Source organism: Bombina bombina, chromosome 1, assembly GCF_027579735.1.
Source record: "Bombina bombina isolate aBomBom1 chromosome 1, aBomBom1.pri, whole genome shotgun sequence".
NCBI lineage: Eukaryota > Metazoa > Chordata > Amphibia > Anura > Bombinatoridae > Bombina > Bombina bombina.
The window spans coordinates 327,018,932-327,037,550 of NC_069499.1; the positions used below are offsets into that span (position 1 = coordinate 327,018,932).

The following is an 18,619-nucleotide window of genomic DNA, read 5'->3' on the forward strand; positions in this document are numbered from 1 at the left end:
TCTAGGAATTTGTCCATCTTGCACAATTTTTCTGGGATGACCAGATTGTCACAATCATCCAGAGTAGATAGCACCTCCTTAAGTAATGCGCGGAGATGCTCTAATTTACATTTAAATGTCACAACATCAGGTTCTGCCTGCTGAGAAATTCTTCCTGTATCAGAAATTTCTCCATCTGACAAACCCTCCCTCACTGCCACTTCAGACTGGTGTGAGGGTATGACAGATAAATTATCAGCGCCCTCCTGCTCTATAGTGTTTAAAACTGAGCAATCACGCTTTCTCTGAAATGCTGGCATTTTGGATAAAATATTAGCTATGGAGTTATCCATTACTGCCGTCAATTGTTGCATAGTAACAAGCATTGGCGCGCTAGAAGTACTAGGGGTCGCCTGCGCGGGCATAACTGGTATAGACACAGAAGGAGAGGATGCAGAACTATCCCTACTTCCTTCATTTGAGGAATCATCCTGGGCAACCTTACTAAATGTGACAGTACTGTCCTTACTTTGTTTGGACGCCATGGCACAATTATCACATACATTTGAAGGGGGAACCACCTTGGCCTCCATACATACAGAACATGATCTATCTGAAGGTACAGACATGTTAGACAGGCTTGAACTGGTTAATAAAGCACAAAAACCGTTTTTAAACAAAACCGTTACTGTCTCTTTAAATGTTTAACAGAGCACACTTTATTACTGAATATGTGAAAAACTATGAAGGAATTATCCAATCTTTACCAAATTTTCACCACATTGTCTTAATGCATTCAAAGTATTGCACTCCAATTTTCAAGCTTTTAACCCTTAAAATGCGGAAACCGGAGCCGTTTGCAATTTTAACCCCACTACAGTCCCAGCCACAGCGTTTGTTGCGACTTCACCTATCCCAGGGGTATACGATACCAATTCAAGCCTTCCAGGAACGTTTTCAGTGGATACCAGACCCTCTCACATGCAGCTGCATGCACTGCACTCAAAAGAAACTGCTCAATAATGGCGCGAAAATGAGGCTCTGCCTACTACAGTGAAAGGCCCTTCCTGACTGGGAAGGTGTCTTAACTAGTGCCTGGCGTTAAAAACGTTCCCCAAATAATAAAACGTGTGAAATCCACTTCAAACTGTAAATAATACTTAAATAAGCAATCGATTTAGCCCTTAAAAGTGTCCACCAGTTAATAGCCCATAATAAGCCCTTTATTCTTTTTGAGTCTAAGAAAATGGCTTACCGATCCCCATGAGGGAAAATGACAGCCTTCCAGCATTACACAGTCTTGTTAGATAAATGGCTAGTCATACCTTGAGCAGAAAAGTCTGCAAACTGTTCCCCCCAACTGAAGTTCTCTGGGCTCAACAGTCCTGCGTGGGAACAGCAATTGATTTTAGTTACTGCTGCTAAAATCATACTCCTCTTTTAAACAGGACTCTTCATCTCTTTCTGTTTCAGAGTAAATAGCACAACCAGTACTATTTCAAAATAACAAACTTTTGATAGAAGAATAAAAAACTACAACTAAACACCACATACTCTTCACCATCTCCGTGGAGATGCTACTTGTTCAGAGCGGCAAAGAGAATGACTGGGGGGGCAGAGCCTGAGGAGGGGCTATATGGACAGCTTTTGCTGTGCTCTTTGCCATTTCCTGTTGGGGAAGAGAATATTCCCACAAGTAATGGATGACGCCGTGGACCGGACACACCAATGTTGGAGAAAGAGTATTTTCAGAAGCTTCCTCTTGATTACCATTCCAGATAAAGATAAGGCCATCACTGAATCATTTACAAAATATTTGAGTGCAATAGGGTTTCATATCGCCATAGATGTGGAAACCCTCCCAACAACCAAAAAAAACATTGGCATAAGAGGGGGCAACCTTCCCCAGATTGCTCTTCCACGCCCCTGGAAAACATAAATTATGCTTACCAGATAAATTTATTTCCTTCCGGATAGGGAGAGCCCACTACTTCATTCCTTACTGTTGGAAATACAACACCTTGCCACCAGGAGGAGGCAAAGATACCCCCAGCCAAAGGCTTAAATATCCCTCCCACTTCCTCATTAACCCAGCCATTCTGCCGAGGGAACAAGGAAAAGTAGGAGAAACATTAGGGTATAAATGGTGCCAGAAGAATAAAATAAATAATAGGGTACCGCCCATAGACAAGAAAAAACGGATGGGGGCCATCCGTATACGGAAGGAAAGGAATTTATCTGGTAAGCATAAATTATGTTTTCCTTCCTAAGATAGGGAGAGTCCACGGCTTCATTCCCTACTGTTGGAAAAAACAGAATTTATGCTTACCTGATAAATTACTTTCTCTTGCGGTGTATCCAGTCCACGGATTCATCCTTTACTTGTGGGATATTCTCATTCCCTACAGGAAGTGGCAAAGAGAGCACACAGCAGAGCTGTCCATATAGCTCCCCCTCTAGCTCCACCCCCCAGTCATTCGACCAAAGGTTAGGAAGAAAAAGGAGAAACCATAGGGTGCAGTGGTGACTGTAGTTTAAACAATTTTTTTTTACCTGACTTAAATGCCAGGGCGGGCCGTGGACTGGATACACCGCAAGAGAAAGTAATTTATCAGGTAAGCATAAATTCTGTTTTTTTTCTTGCAAGGTGTATCCAGTCCACGGATTCATCCTTTACTTGTGGGATACCAATACCAAAGCATTAGGACACGGATGAAGGGAGGGAACAAGACAGGTACCTTAAACGGAAGGCACCACTGCTTGTAAAACCTTTCTCCCAAAAATAGCCTCCGAAGAAGCAAAAGTATCGAATTTGTAAAATTTGGCAAAAGTATGCAGTGAAGACCAAGTCGCTGCCTTACAAATCTGTTCAACAGAAGCCTTGTTTTTGAAAGCCCATGTGGAAGCCACTGCTCTGGTAGAATGAGCAGTAATTCTTTCAGGAGGCTGCTGGCCAGCAGTCTCATAGGCCAAACGGATGATGCTTTTCAGCCAAAAGGAAAGAGGTAGCAGTCGCTTTCTGACCTCTCCTCTTACCAGAATAGATAACAAACAAGGAAGATGTTTGTCTGAAATCCTTAGTTGCTTGTAAATAGAACTTTAAAGCACGAACTACATCAAGATTGTGTAAAAGACGTTCCTTCTTCGAAGATGGATTAGGACACAGAGAAGGAACAACTATTTCCTGGTTAATATTCTTGTTAGAAACAACTTTAGGAAGAAAACCAGGCTTGATACGCAAAACTACCTTATCTGCGTGGAACACCAGGTAAGGTGAATCACACTGTAAGGCAGATAATTCTGAAACTCTTCGAGCGGAAGAGATAGCTACCAAAAACAAAACTTTCCAAGATAACAATTTAATGTCTATGGAATGTAAAGGTTCAAACGGAACCCCTTGAAGAACTGAAAGAACTAGATTCAAACTCCATGGCGGAGCCACAGGTTTATAAACAGGCTTGATTCTGACTAAAGCCTGAGCAAACGCTTGAACGTCTGGTACCTCTGCAAGACGCTTGTGTAACAGGATAGACAAAGCAGATATCTGTCCTTTTAAGGAACTAGCTGACAATCCTTTCTCCAATCCTTCTTGTAGAAAGGACAATATCCTGGGAATCCTAATCTTACTCCATGAGTAACCCTTGGATTCACACCAACAAAGATATTTCCGCCATATCTTATGGTAGATTTTCCCGGTGACAGGCTTTCTAGCCTGAATCAGAGTATCTATAACGGACTCAGAGAACCCACGCTTTGATAGAACTAAGCGTTCAATCTCCAAGCAGTCAGACGTAGAGAAACTAGATTTGGATGCTTGAACGGACCCTGTATTAGAAGATCCTGCCTCATTGGCAGTGTCCATGGTGGGACAGATGACATGTCCACTAGGTCTGCATACCAAGTCCTGCGTGGCCACGCAGGCGCTATCAGAATCACTGAAGCCTTCTCCTGCTTGATTCTGGCGACCAGACGCGGGAGGAAACGGTGGAAAAACATAAGCCAGATTGAAGGACCAAGGCGCTGCTAGAGCATCTATCAATACCGCCTTGGGGTCCCGGGACCTGGACCCGTAGAGAGGAAGTTTGGCGTTCTGACGGGACGCCATCAGATCCAATTCTGGAATGCCCCATAGCTGAGTCAGCTGGGCAAATACCTCCGGGTGGAGTTCCCACTCCCCCGGGTGAAAAGTCTGACGACTTAGAAAATCCGCCTCCCAGTTGTCTACTCCTGGGATGTGAATTGCTGAGAGATGGCAGGAGTGATCCTCCACCCACCTGATTATTTTGGTTACTTCCGTCATCGCTAGGGAACTCTTTGTTCCCCCCTGATGATTGACGTAAGCTACAGTCGTGATGTTGTCCGACTGAAATCTGATGAATTTGGCCGCAGCTAGTTGATGCCATGCCTGAAGAGCGTTGAAAATCGCCCTCAGTTCCAAAATGTTTATCGGGAGAAGTGTTTCTTCCCGAGACCATAAGCCCTGAGCTTTCAGGGAGTCCCAGACCGCACCCCAGCCTAACAAACTGGCCGTTACAATGACCCCCCTCTGGCCTGCGGAAACATATTCCCTGAGACAGGTGGTCCTGAGACAACCACCAGAGAAGAGAATCTCTGGTCTCCTGGTCCAACTGAATTTGAGGAGACAAATCTGCATAATCCCCATTCCACTGTTGAGCATGCATAGTTGCAGTGGTCTGAGGTGTATCCGAGCAAAAGGGACTATGTCCATTGCCGCTACCATTAATCAGATTGTCTCCATGCACTGAGCCACAGATGGCCGGGGAATGGAATGAAGAACTCGGCAAGTATCTAAGAGTTTTAATTTTCTGACCTCCGTCAGAAAAATTTTCATTTCTACCGAGTCTATTAGAGTCCCTAGGAAGGGAACCCTTGTGAGAGGGGAAAGAGAACTCTTTTTGATGTTCACCTTCCACCCGTGAGACCTCAGAAAGGCCAGTACAATCTCCGTGTGAGACTTGGCTCTTTGGAAAGACGGCGCCTGAATTAAAATGTCGTCTAGGTAAGGCGCCATTGCTATGCCCCGCGGTCTTAGCACCGCCAGAAGGGACCCTAGCACCTTTGTGAAAATTCTGGGAGCAGTGGCTAAGCCGAAAGGAAGAGCCACAAACTGGTAATGCTTGTCCAGAAAAGCGAACCTGAGAAACTGGTGATGATCTTTGTGGATAGGAATGTGTAGGTATGCATCCTTTAAATCCACGGTAGTCATATATTGACCTTCCTGGATCATTGGTAGGATTGTCCGAATGGTCTCCATTTTGAATGATGGGACTCTGAGGAATCTGTTTAGAATTTTTAGATCCAGGATGGGTCTGAAAAGTTCCCTCTTTTTTTTTTGGGAACCACAAACAGGTTTGAGTAAAAACCCAGCCCTTGTTCCATGATTGGAACTGGGTGGATCACTCCCATTGTATGTAGATCTTCTACACAGCATAAAAACGCCTCTTTCTTTGTCTGATCTGTAGCCAGACGAGAAATGTGGAACCTCCCCTTTGGAGGAGAACCCTTGAATTCTAGAAGATATCCCTGGGATACAATATCTAACGCCCAAGGATCGTGTACATCTCTTGCCCAGGCCTGAGCGAGGAGAGAGAGTCTGCCCCCTACTAGATCTGGTCCCGGATCGGGGGCTACCCCTTCATGCTGTCTTGGTGGCAGCTGCAGGCTTTTTGGCCTGTTTCCCCTTATTCCAGCCCTGTTAAGTTTCCAAGTTGCCTTGGGCTGTGAAGCGTTACCCTCTTGCTTTGCAGCCAGAGAGGATGAAGCGGGGCCGTTCCTGAAATTACGAAAGGAACGAAAATTAGCTTTGTTCTTTGCTTTAAAGGACTTGTCCTGAGGGAGAGCATGGCCTTTTCCCCTGGTGATTTCTGAAATAATCTCTTTCAATTCAGGCCCGAAGAGGGTCTTTCCTTTGAAAGGGATGTTCAAAAGCTTGGATTTAGACGACACATCGGCCGACCAGGACTTTAGCCATAGCGCCCTTCGCGCCAAAATGGCGAAACCTGAATTTTTTTACGCTAACTTAGCTATTTGGAAAGCGGCGTCGGTGATAAAAGAATTAGCTAGCTTTAGAGCCTTAATTCTATCCATAATTTCCTCATATGAGGTCTCCGCCTGGAGCGAGTCATCCAGCACCTCAAACCAGAAAGCGGCTGCAGTAGTTACAGGAATTATGCAGGCAATAGGCTGGAGAAGAAAACCTTGTTGAACAAAAATTTTCTTAAGTAAACCCTCTAACTTCTTATCCATAGGGTCTTTGAAAGCACAACTGTCTTCAATTGGTATGGTTGTGCGTTTAGCAAGTGAAGAAATAGCCCCCTCCACCTTAGGGACTGTCTGCCACTAGTCCCGCATGGGGTTAGATATGGGGAACATTTTCTTAAAAACAGGAGGGGGAACAAAGGGAACACCTGGTCTATCCCACTCCCTAGTAACAATATCCGCAATCCTCTTAGGGACCGGAAACGCATCCGTGTAAACAGGGACCTCTAGGTACTTGTCCATTTAACACAATTTCTCTGGGATCACCAAAGGGTCACAGTCATCCAGAGTAGCTAATACCTCCCTAAGCAAAACGCGGAGGTGTTCTAGTTTAAATTTAAAAGCCAGTGTATCTGAATCTGTCTGAGGAGGAACCCTTCCTTGAATCAGAGACTTCTCCCTCAGACATCAAATCCCTCGCTCCCACTTCAGAGCGTTGTGAGGGAATATCGGATACGGCTACCAAAGCATCAGAATGCTCATAATCTGTTCTTAAAACGGAGCTATCACGCTTTGCAGGTAACACGGGCAGTTTAGATAAGAAGGCTGTAAGAGAATTATCAATGACTGCCGCTAGGTCTTGTAATGTAAAAGGGTTAGACGCACTAGAGGTACTAGGCGTCGCTTGCGCGGGCGTAACTGGTTGTGACACTTGGGGAGAGGCAGACGGGCTACCCTCGTTACCTTCAGTCTGAGAATCAACTTGGGCCACATTCTTAAGTGCAACAATATGATCTTTAAAGTGTATAGACTTATCAGTACAAGTGGGACACATTCTGAGAGGGGGCTCCACCAAAGCTTCTAAACACATTGAACAAGGATTTTCCTTAGTGTCAGACATGTTTAACAGACTAGTAGTATACACAAACAGGCTTGGAAATCACTTTAATCAAATAAAAAACACAATTTGAAAAAACGTTACTGTGCCTTTAAGTGATAAAAAGAGCACACAATTTTACAAAACAGTGAAAAATGCAGCAATCCTTTTGAAATTCACAGTATGTACCTAAAGCCTTAATAAGATTGCACCACAAGTTGCAGAACGATTAACCCCTTAATGCCCAAACCGGAGCAGCTTAAAGCCAACACCCGGATAAAATTACTACAGCACCTTGCCACAGCCTTGCTGTGGCCCTACCTGCCCTTAGGGATCAGATTTGGGGGAATATAGCTTCTTTAAGGCCCTCAAACAGCAGCAGGACCCTCCATGTGAAGCAGCATGAACTTCTCTGCAATTCTAAGTGCGCACCTGAGGCGCAAAATTAGGCCCCTCCCACTCTACTCCGGAGCTGTGAGGCCTACTAAATCACTCCTAAGTGACTAAAAAACAGCCATGTGTGTAATAACCCCAGAAAGAACCCAAAAGGGCTTTCAAAGTGTCTTGCAAAACGATTTTTCCTTACTAAACAATCGATTGCCCTGCATAAGTGTCAACCAGTATATTAGCCCTATTATGTAAGCATTCAATTCCTTACTCTGTGAATATAGCTTACCCTCCCCTCATGGGGATATTGTCAGTCTCTTCTAGCATTATGTCAGTCTTGTCTAGAAATAAATGACTGAACATACCTTATTGCAGATCACCCTGCAAACTGTTCCCCCCAACTGAAGTTTTCTGGTACTCCTCAGTCCTGTGTGCGAACAGCAGTGGATTTTAGTTACAACATGCTAAAATCATTTTCCTCTCAGCAGAAATCTTCATCACTTTTCTGATAGAGAGTAAATAGTACAAACCGGTACCATTTAAAATAACAAACTTTTGATTGAAGATAATAAAACTACAATTCTAACACCACATTCACTTTACCCTCCCGAGAGAGACCCTAGTGCTTAGAGCCGGCAAAGAGAATGACTGGGGGGGTGGAGCTAGAGGGGGAGCTATATGGACAGCTCTGCTGTGTGCTCTCTTCGCCACTTCCTGTAAGGAATGAGAATATCCCACAAGGATGAATCCGTGGACTGGATACACCTTGCAAGAGAAACTATACCCAAGATCCAGAGGACACAATGAATAACGGGAGGGAACAAAAAGAAAGAGGCTGACCCTATCCTGAGGGCATCACAGCCTGCAAAACTTTTATCCCGAAAGCTGCTTCACACAGGAGGCGAAGGAGCTTCCTGCAATACCTATTGTGGTCAACTCTAAATGTGTATAACCACAGTACCTCTCAATGTTCCACTTGCCAACACAAGATTCTGAGCGTGGTAGATAAACAAACAGGCTCCAACTGCTAAGCGGTACTCCTCTGGCGTTGCGGACCTCCGGCGTATGGATACAGCTAAGGGCTGTAGCTGGATGAGGACGTCACTCTGTAGTGAGTATGGTATCCGAGATGCAGCTCCACCTATGCTGAGTTGTCCTCTCAGCCGATACATATATGGAAAGTTTTATTGATTACATGCTGTTTTATTATGTACATCCTGTAAGTGCATTTCTTTAGCGCAATATGTCCGTTTTAATAAAACTCACTTGAATCGAGTTTGAGCTCTTTTCTGTTCCTTTTGTGTTTTCCAGGACCAGGTAGCCACCTTACAAATCTAATCCATAGAGGCCTCATTCTTAAAGGCCCAAAAGGAAGCCCCTGCTCTAGTGGAATGAGTCGTTATCCTCTCAGGAGGATGATGTCCTGCTGTCTCGTAAACTAAGTGGATGACACTCCTTAACCAAAAAGATAGGGAAGTCGAAGTAGCCTTCTGCTCCTTACGCTTCCCCGAATAGACAACAAAGAGAAAGATTGTCTAAACTCCTTAGTAGCCTGAAGATATAACTTCAAGGTGTGAACCACATCCAAATTGTGAAGCAAGGACACAAGGAAGGAACCACCATCTCCTGATTGATGTTGCGATCTGACACAATCTTAGGGAGAAAACCTAATTTAGTACGTAAAACTGCCTTATCTGCATGAAAAATCAGATAAGGGGGCTCACATTGCAAAGCAGAGATCTCAGAAAAACTGTGCGCAGAGGCAATACACAATAAAAAGAGAACCTTCCAAGATAACAATATGTCAACGGAATGCAGAGGCTCAAAACGGAACCTGTTGCAAAACCCAAAGAACAAAATTTAGGCTCCAAGGAGGAGCCCAAGATCTAAACACAGGTCTGATCCTAATCAGAGCCTTAACAAAGGACTGCACGTCTGGGAGCTCAGTCAGTCTCTTGTGCAATAAAACCGACAGGGCCGAAATCTGTCCCCCTCAGGGAACTAGCATTAAGGCCCTTCTCCAGCCCATCCTGGAGAAAAGATAAGATTCTGCCAACCTTAACTCTGTGCCAGGATAAACCCCGCTCTTCATACCAGAATAAGTAGATCCTCCACACCTTGTGGTAGATACGCCGAGTAACTGGTTTACGAGCTTGAATAAGAGTATTAATGACACTCTCAGAGAAACCTCTCTTGGCTAAGACTTAGCGTTCAATCTCTATGCAGTCAGCCTCAGAGAATCTAGATTTGATGAACAAATGGACCTTGTATCAGCAGGTCTCTGTGACAAGGTAACTTCCACAGAGGAGATGAGGACATCCCCACTAGATCCGCGAACCACGTCCTTCACGGCCACGATGGAGCAATCAGGATTACTGATACCCGCTCCTGCTTAATGCAGGCCACCACTCGAGGAAGAAGCGGCAATGGAGCAAAAAGATATAAGAGTTTGAACACTCCAGGGTACTGCTAGTGCATCTATTAGATCCGCATGGGGATCCCTCAACCCGTACCTGGGTAGCTTGGTATTGAGACGGGACGTCATGAGATCTATCTCCGGCGTCCCCCACTTGCTGCAAAATCTCTGCAAACACCTCGGGATGGAGAGACCATTCTCCTGGATGGAAGGATTGCCTGCTGAGAAAATCCGCCTCCCAGTTGTCTACACCGGAATGTGGATTGCTGACAGCGAACAGCTGTGGGCCTCCGCCCACTCCAGAATTTGAGATACTTCCTTCATCGCCAAGGAACTCCCCCCCTGAAGGTTAAAGTAAGCCACCAAGGTTATATTGTCTGATTGGAATCTGATAACCTGGGACGAACCCAGAAGTGGCCAAACCTTCAAGGCCTTGAAAACCGCCCGTAGTTCCAAAATATTGATCGGGAGCGAGGACTCAGGAGTCCACAACCCCTGTGCCTTCCTAACGTGACGAAAAACAAAGAATGACTAAGGTAATGAGGAAGTGGGAGGGGTATTTAAGCCTTTGGCTGGGGTGTCTTTGCCTCCTCCTGGTGGCCAGGTGTTGTATTTCCCAACAGTAAGGAATGAAGCCCTGGACTCGCCCTATCTTAGGAAGGAAATAGAATAACTCAAAATAATTGTGTTAAAGCAAAAAAAATATATAAACATTAATATATACTGTTGTAACTCCACTGTATAGTTCGTTAATAAATGTAAAAAGAAAGCTAGAGCTTCTAAACCAGATTCATGTGGAATTGATGAATACAATGAAACTACATCAATGGTTAACCACCTATGTTGTGGTCTTCATTACCAATCAGCCAAAAGTGTTAAAAGGTGTTTTGTCTCTCGTAATTAGCTCCTCAATTTAAAAACCAAAAGGTTACAAGATCAACCCTTTCAAAGAGCCACTCTAAAAATGAGCCTAATCCTGAAACAATGTGCCTTCTTGTTGTAATGATTTATGTATTTTTGGGATCTTAAGATATTGTACTACAAGAAAATCTGCTGTTCCAGAATAAAAAAACAAAAACATGCTCTAAACCATCATCCACCAAACTACGTATTAATTTCTGATAATGCTTTGCTGGACCATGGGGCAGAACCTGATAGTAATATCCTCATGTTGGTGCAAGGCCTTCCCAATATAATCACTCCTTATCCAGGACCACCACACTACCTCTTTAATTAGATTGTTTTACCATCACACCTTTGTTTCACTAAATTTGATAATTTAACAAGTGTACTGTTCTTACCCCAGGCATGTATTCCATAAATATAGAAAGTGTTTTTTCCTGGAGATCTCTCAAACAGCCATAATACTGAACAATTCTCTCATGCAATAGGTTCTTCAACAGTTGAATTTCACACTCCAAAGCATTCACCTCCTATAATTAAAAATTAATATTTTATATAAACCACAGTGTAGCATGTAGTAGATTAAGGCTTCTGAACTTAAGTGTAAACGCTATTACGAGAATTATAAGACAAACAAAACAAAAAAATAATAAAATTCAGACAAATTACAGGAAACTGAGATGGAAAAAAAAAATGGACTACAGAAATTAAATTAATGATTGAAATTTGCCCTACAAGAACTTATTAAAAACAATGCTTGTAAAAATTACAGTAGTAAATAAAAACACTGTGCATTTTTATCACCAGATACAAACAGTCAAAACAAAAACATAAATTATGCTTACCTGATAATTTCATTTCCGTTGAGGGGAGGAGAGTCCACGGCTTCATTCATTACTGTTGGGAATTAAGAACCCGGCCACCAGGAGGAGGCAAAGACACCCCAGCCAAAGGCTTAAATAACTCCCCCACTTCCCTCATCCTGCAGTCATTCTGCCGAGGGAACCAGGAACAGTAGGAGAAATATCAGGGTATAAATGGTGCCAGAAGAGTAATTTTAGGTCCGCACATAGGAGATACGGGCGGGAGCCGTGGACTCTCCTCCCCTCGATGGAAATGAAATTATCAGGTAAGCATAATTTATGTTTTCCATCTAAAGGGGAGGAGAGTCCACTGCTTGATTTATTACTGTTGGGAACATATACCCAAGCTCTAGAGGACACTGAATAAAACCGGGAGGGTAAAAAGGCGGACACTAATCAGAGGGCATCACAGCCTGCAAAACCTTTCTCCCAAAAACAGCTTCCGCAAAAACGTCAAACTTGTAAAATTTTGTAAAAGTGTGTAAGGAGGACCAGGTAGCTACCTTACGAATTTGTTCTATAGAAGCCTCATTCTTGAAGGCCCAAGACGAAGCCGCAGCTCTGGGTGAATAAGCCGTGATCCTCTGAGGAGGCTTATGTCCCGCTGTCTCATAAGTCAAGCGAATCATACTCCTCAACCAAAAAGACAAAGTAGCAGCAGAGGCCCTTTGCCCCTTGCGCTTCAGAAATCCTTGGTAGCCTGAAGATAAAACTTCAAGACATGAACCAGATCCAGGTTATGAAGTATCCTCTGCTTTGAAGAAGAAGGGTTAGGACACAAAGAAGGAACAATTATTTCCTGATTGATGTTACGGTTAGAAACCACCTTGGGGAGAAACCCCAACCCAGTGCGCAGTACAGCCTTATCCGCATGAAACACTAGATAAGGAGGGTCACATTGCAAGGCAGCTAGCTCAGATACTCTGCGTGCCGATGCAATAGCCAACAGGAAGAGAACCTTCCAGGACAGAACATTAATGTCTATGGAATGCATAGGTTCAAACGGAACCCTCTGCAAAACCTTAAGGACTAAGTACATGCTCCAAAGCGGAGCCGACTGCCTAAAGACAGGTCTGATTCTAGACAGAGCCTAAATAAAAGATTGTATGTCAGGGAGCTCAGCGAGTCTCCTATGCAACAAGACTGATAATGCCGAAATCTGTCCATTTAAGGAACTAGCGGCAAGACCCTTCTTTCTCTTAAGCCATCCTGGAGAAAGGACAGAATCCTGGATACCTTCACCTTATGCCAAGGATATCCATGCTTCTCACACCAGGACAAGTCCTCCACACCTTATGGTAGATGTGACGAGCGACTGGCTTCCTTGCCTGAATTAGAGTATCAATCACACTTTCAGAAAAGACTCTCTTGGCTATGATTAGGTGTCCAATATCCACGCAGTCAGCCTCAGAGAATCTAGATTTTGATGCTAAAAGGGGCCCTGTTACAGCAGATCCCTGCGACAGGGTAACCTCCACGGCGGAGAGGATGACATCCCCACCAGATCAGCAAACCACGTCCTCCGCGGCCACGAATGAGCAATCAGAATGGCCGAGGCCCGCTCCTGTTTGATGCGTGCCACTATGCGAGCTAGAAGTGGTAATGGAAGAAAAATGTAAACTAGGCTGAATCCCCAAGGAACCATTAAGGCATCTATCAGCTCTGCCTGGGGATGCCTGGACCTCAGCCCGTATCGAGGTAGTTTGCAATTGAGTCTGTACGCCATGAGATCTATCTCCGGCGTTCCCCATCTGTGACAAATCTCCGCAAACACTTCAGGGTAAAGAGACCATTCCCCCGGATGAAAGGACTGTCTGCTAAGAAAGACCGCTTCCCAGTTGTCCACACCCGGAATGTGAATCGCTGAGAGCGAGCAGTCGTGGGACTCCGCCCACTCCAAAATCCGAGAGACCTCGCTCATCATGAGGGAGCTCCTCGTACCCCCCTAATGGTTGATGTAAGCCCCCGAGGTAATGTCAATCTGGAATCTGATGAAACTGACCGACCCCAGAGAAGGTCAAGCTTTTAGAGTATTGTAGATTGCTCGTAGTTCTAGGATGTTGATCAGAAGGAGAGACTCCTCCCTGGACCACTTTACTTATGCCATCCTGGCACCCCAAACAGCTCCCCATCCTGACAGACTGGCGTCCATGGTCACAATCTCCCAGGACGGTCTCAAGGAGGATGTCCCCATGGACAGTTGCTCTGGACGAATTTACCAGGAGAGGGAGTTCCAAGTCTGAGTGTCCAGGGATATCAGCTGTAATAGATCTGAATGATCGCTGTTCCACTGTCTCAAGATTCAAAATTGAAGAGATCTGAGGTGGAACCTGGCAAATGGGATGACATCTATGCTTGATACCATGAGACCTATCACCTCCATACATTGAGCCACCAATGGGCTTGAGGAGGACTGAAGGGCAAGACAGGTGGACGCAAGCTTTCTGTGCCGCTGATCCATGAGAAATATCTTCATGATCATAGAGTCTATTATCGAGCCCAGGAACTCCATCCTGTTGCTGGGAACCAGGGAACTCTTTCCTGAGTTGATCTTCCAACCATGAGATTGGAGCAGAAGAAGAAGAGCCCTCGAATGATGCTCTGCGATGCTGAGTGACGGTGCCTGAACCAGGATGTCACCCAGGTAAGGCGCCACCGCGATACCCCTGGATCTGGCCACTGCAAGCAGCGCCCACAGAACCTTCGTGAAGACTCTTGGAGCCGTCGCCAGACCAAAAGGAAGGGCCACAAACTGGAAGTTTTGGTCTAGAAATGCAAATCTTAGTAACCTGAAGTGGTCCCTGTGGATTGGAACATGAAGGTAAGCATCCTCAAAGTCTATAGTCGTCACGAACTGTCCCCTCTTGAACTAGGGGCAGAATAGATCTGATTGTTTCCATTTTGAAAGATGGAAAACACAAGAAACTTGTTTAAACACTTTAGGTCAAGAATTGTGCAGAACTTGCCCTCCTTCATTGAACCACAAAAAGGTTGGAATAGTAGCCTAGATACCTTTCGGCTAGGGGTACTGGTATGATAACCCTGAGAGGGACGAGATCTCTCACACACTCTAGAAAGGCCTCTCTCCTCTCCGGTCTTGAAGACAGGTTTGACAGGAGGAATCTGCCCTCGGGCGGATGGGATTTGAACCCTATCCTGTAACCCTGGGAGACAAATTCTAGCATTCAAGGGTCCTGAACATCCTGCAATCATGCGTCTGAGAATAGAGATAATCGCCCCCCTACATGATCCGGAGACCGGTAGGGGGCCGCCCCTTCATGCCGATTTTGTCTCGGCTGGCTTCTTTTTCTGCTTGGACTTATTCCAAGATTGAGTCAGCTTCCAAGATCCTTTGGACTGGTCCACTTTCGCGGAGGGTTGCTGGTGCTGGGCCTTGTCCGCACTTAAGGGACAAAAAGTAGATCCCTTAGGCTTAGCCTTTTTATCCTGCGGAAGGAAAGCTCCCTTGCCTCCCGTAACCGTGGATATAATCGAATCCAACCCTGGACCGAACAGGATCTTTCCTTGAAAAGGCAGGGAGGGACCACAGCCTCGCTTTAGAGGTCATGTCTGTAGACCAAGATTTAAGCCACAGAGCAATGTGCGCTAAAAAAGAAAAACCTTACACCTTGGCATTCAGGCGAATAATTTGCATATTGGCATCACAGATGAAAGAATTGGCAACATTCAGCGCCTTAATCTTCTACTGTATCTCGTCGATGGAAGTCTCCCCCTCGACCATTACACAGGGATTCACACCAATATGTTGCAGCAACAGCGACTTCCGCTGCTGGCTGAAAAACAAACCCTATGTGCTGAAATATCTTTCTCAACATGTTTTCCAGCTTTTTATCCATGGGCTCTTTAACCGACGAACTATCCTCGAGGGGAATAGTCGTCCGCTTCGTGAGCGTAGAGATAGCCCCATCCACCTTAGGGATGGTCCCCCACAGCTCAAGCTGAGAGTCCGGAACGGGGAACAGTTTTTTAAAGGAAGTAGGGGAAAAGTTACCACCTAATCGCTCCCATTCGTTCTTAATATTAGCCATCTTAACAGTAACCGGGAAAGACTGAGGTACTACCCTGTCCTCGTACACCTTGTCAAGCTTAGCAATCGCAGGTTCCTCTGGTATCTTAGGTTCCGGAACCTCCAGAGTAGCAAGGACCTGCTGTAGTTGAAAGTGCAGATTCTCTATCCTAAACCTATAACCAGGCTCCTCCGCTGCCGGAGGTTTAGATGACATGGACTCCGACCCAGAAGGGGCCTCCTCCGAAGAGTTTGAGTGGGCCTCATCATCGTTTAGATCCTCTGGATTAGCCATCGGCATGGACAAACCCTGGGCCGGGCGACTATGATAAACCCTATGCTTGCGCTTAGCAAAACGTGGTAAGGCATGAATCACTTTAGAAACCGCCAATTCCAGTTGGTCCGCAAAGTCTGACGGCCAACAAATCTCTCCCAAAGAGTAACGGTTGGACCCCGGGCTCTGCATGTGCAATCTGAGATGAACGCAGGGAACACACCTCCCGGGACGAAAAACCCTCAGAGATGGACGGCTCAGTAGTACTAGACATCCGTTTACATTTAGATGTGGTAACTTTATCAAGGCATGTGGAACATAGTTGAGCAGGCTAATCTACCAGAACCTCCTCACAATAAACACAGGAATCAGACTCTGTTAGGAAGGAGAGCCATCCAACGCATCAGAGTCCTCCATCGCTTGCGCATTTGGGTCGCTAACTTTATTTATAAAAAAAAGGCACCTTTATACCACCAATGGCCGGGGCACTCACCACCTCCTAGGACCTGGACTACAGAAACTGCTACATGTCCTGCGCCACAGATCAACAGAGAGGATAGATAGCCACACCTAGTCACATGGAATGCCTGGCAGAACCGCCCCTACACTAGGGAAAAACGCGCAAAAAACATAATTTATGTAAGAACTTACCTGATAAATTCATTTCTTTCATATTAGCAAGAGTCCATGAGCTAGTGACGTACTGACGAAAACTCTAATCTGTCAGATGGCACAGGATATAATTGCTTAAAACGTTTAGGAGGAGTAAATGAATTACCCAAATTATACCATTCCCTGGAAATTACTTCAGAAATAGCATCAGGGACAGGAAAAACTTCTGGAATAACTACAGGAGATTTAAAAACCTTATTTAAACGTTTAGATTTAGTATCAAGAGGACCAGATTCCTCTATTTCTAATGCAATTAAGACTTCTTTAAGTAAAGAACGAATAAATTCCATTTTGAATAAATAACATAATTTATGTAAGAACTTACCTGATAAATTCATTTCTTTCATATTAGCAAGAGTCCATGAGCTAGTGACGTATGGGATATACATTCCTACCAGGAGGGGCAAAGTTTCCCAAACCTCAAAATGCCTATAAATACACCCCTCACCACACCCACAAATCAGTTTAACGAATAGCCAAGAAGTGGGGTGATAAGAAAAAAGTGCGAAAGCATAAAAAATAAGGAATTTGAATAATTGTGCTTTATACAAAAAAATCATAACCACCACAAAAAAAGGGTGGGCCTCATGGACTCTTGCTAATATGAAAGAAATGAATTTATCAGGTAAGTTCTTACATAAATTATGTTTTCTTTCATGTAATTAGCAAGAGTCCATGAGCTAGTGACGTATGGGATAATGACTACCCAAGATGTGGATCTTTCCACGCAAGAGTCACTAGAGAGGGAGGGATAAAATAAAGACAGCCAATTCCTGCTGAAAATAATCCACACCCAAAATAAAGTTTAATGAAAACATAAGCAGAAGATTCAAACTGAAACCGCTGCCTGAAGTACTTTTCTACCAAAAACTGCTTCAGAAGAAGAAAACACATCAAAATGGTAGAATTTAGTAAAAGTATGCAAAGAGGACCAAGTTGCTGCTTTGCAAATCTGATCAACCGAAGCTTCATTCCTAAACGCCCAGGAAGTAGAAACTGACCTAGTAGAATGAGCTGTAATCCTTCGAGGCGGAGTTTTACCCGACTCGACATAGGCATGATGAAATAAAGATTTCAACCAAGATGCCAAAGAAATGGCAGAAGCTTTCTGGCCTTTTCTAGAACCGGAAAAGATGACAAATAGACTAGAAGTCTTTCGGAAAGACTTAGTAGCTTCAACATAATATTACAAAGCTCTAACAGCATCCAAAGAATGCAATGATTTCTCCTTAGAATTCATAGGATTAGGACATAATGAAGGAACCACAATTTCTCTACTAATGTTGTTAGAATTCACAACCTTAGGTAAAAAATTCAAAAGAAGTTCGCAGCACCGCCTTATCCTGATGAAAAATCAGAAAAGGAGACTCACAAGAAAGAGCAGATAATTCAGAGACTCTTCTGGCAGAAGAGATGGCCAAAAGAAACAAAACTTTCCAAGAAAGTAATATAATGACCAAAGAATGCATGGGTTCAAAAGGAGGAGCTTGAAGAGCCCCCAGAACCAAATTCAAACTCCAAGGAGGAGAAATTGACTTAATGACAGGTTTTATACGAACCAAAGCTTGTACAAAACAATGAATATCAGGAAGATTAGCAATCTTTCTGTGAAAAAGAACAGAAAGAGCAGAGATTTGTCCTTTCAAGGAACTTGCGGACAAACCTTTATCTAAACCATCCTGAAGAAACTGTAAAATTCTCGGTATTCTAAAAGAATGCCAAGAAAAATTATGAGAAAGACACCAAGAAATATAAGTCTTCCAGACTCTATAATATATCTCTCTAGATACAGATTTACGAGCCTGTCACATAGTATTAATCACAGAGTCAGAGAAACCTCTTTGACCAAGAATCAAGCGTTCAAACTCCATACCTTAAAATTTAAGGATTTGAGATCCTGATGGAAGAAAGGACCTTGCGACAGAAGGTCTGGTCTTAACGGAAGAGTCCACAGCTGGCAAGAGGCTATCCGGACAAGATCCGCATACCAAAACCTGTGAGG

General features: G+C 44.3%; 1 protein-coding gene across 1 annotated transcript in view; it reads right to left on the bottom strand.

The window, feature by feature from the left end:
- The window catches only part of MAP3K2 (mitogen-activated protein kinase kinase kinase 2), a gene marked incomplete in the record, with an annotated part of 657,765 nt that overhangs the window by 100,531 nt on the left and 538,615 nt on the right, over positions 1–18,619 (bottom strand). Inside the window, 2 exon segments of the mRNA XM_053712317.1 lie at positions 8,424–8,568; positions 11,180–11,311. Coding sequence (XP_053568292.1) covers positions 8,424–8,568; positions 11,180–11,311 — 277 coding nt within the window.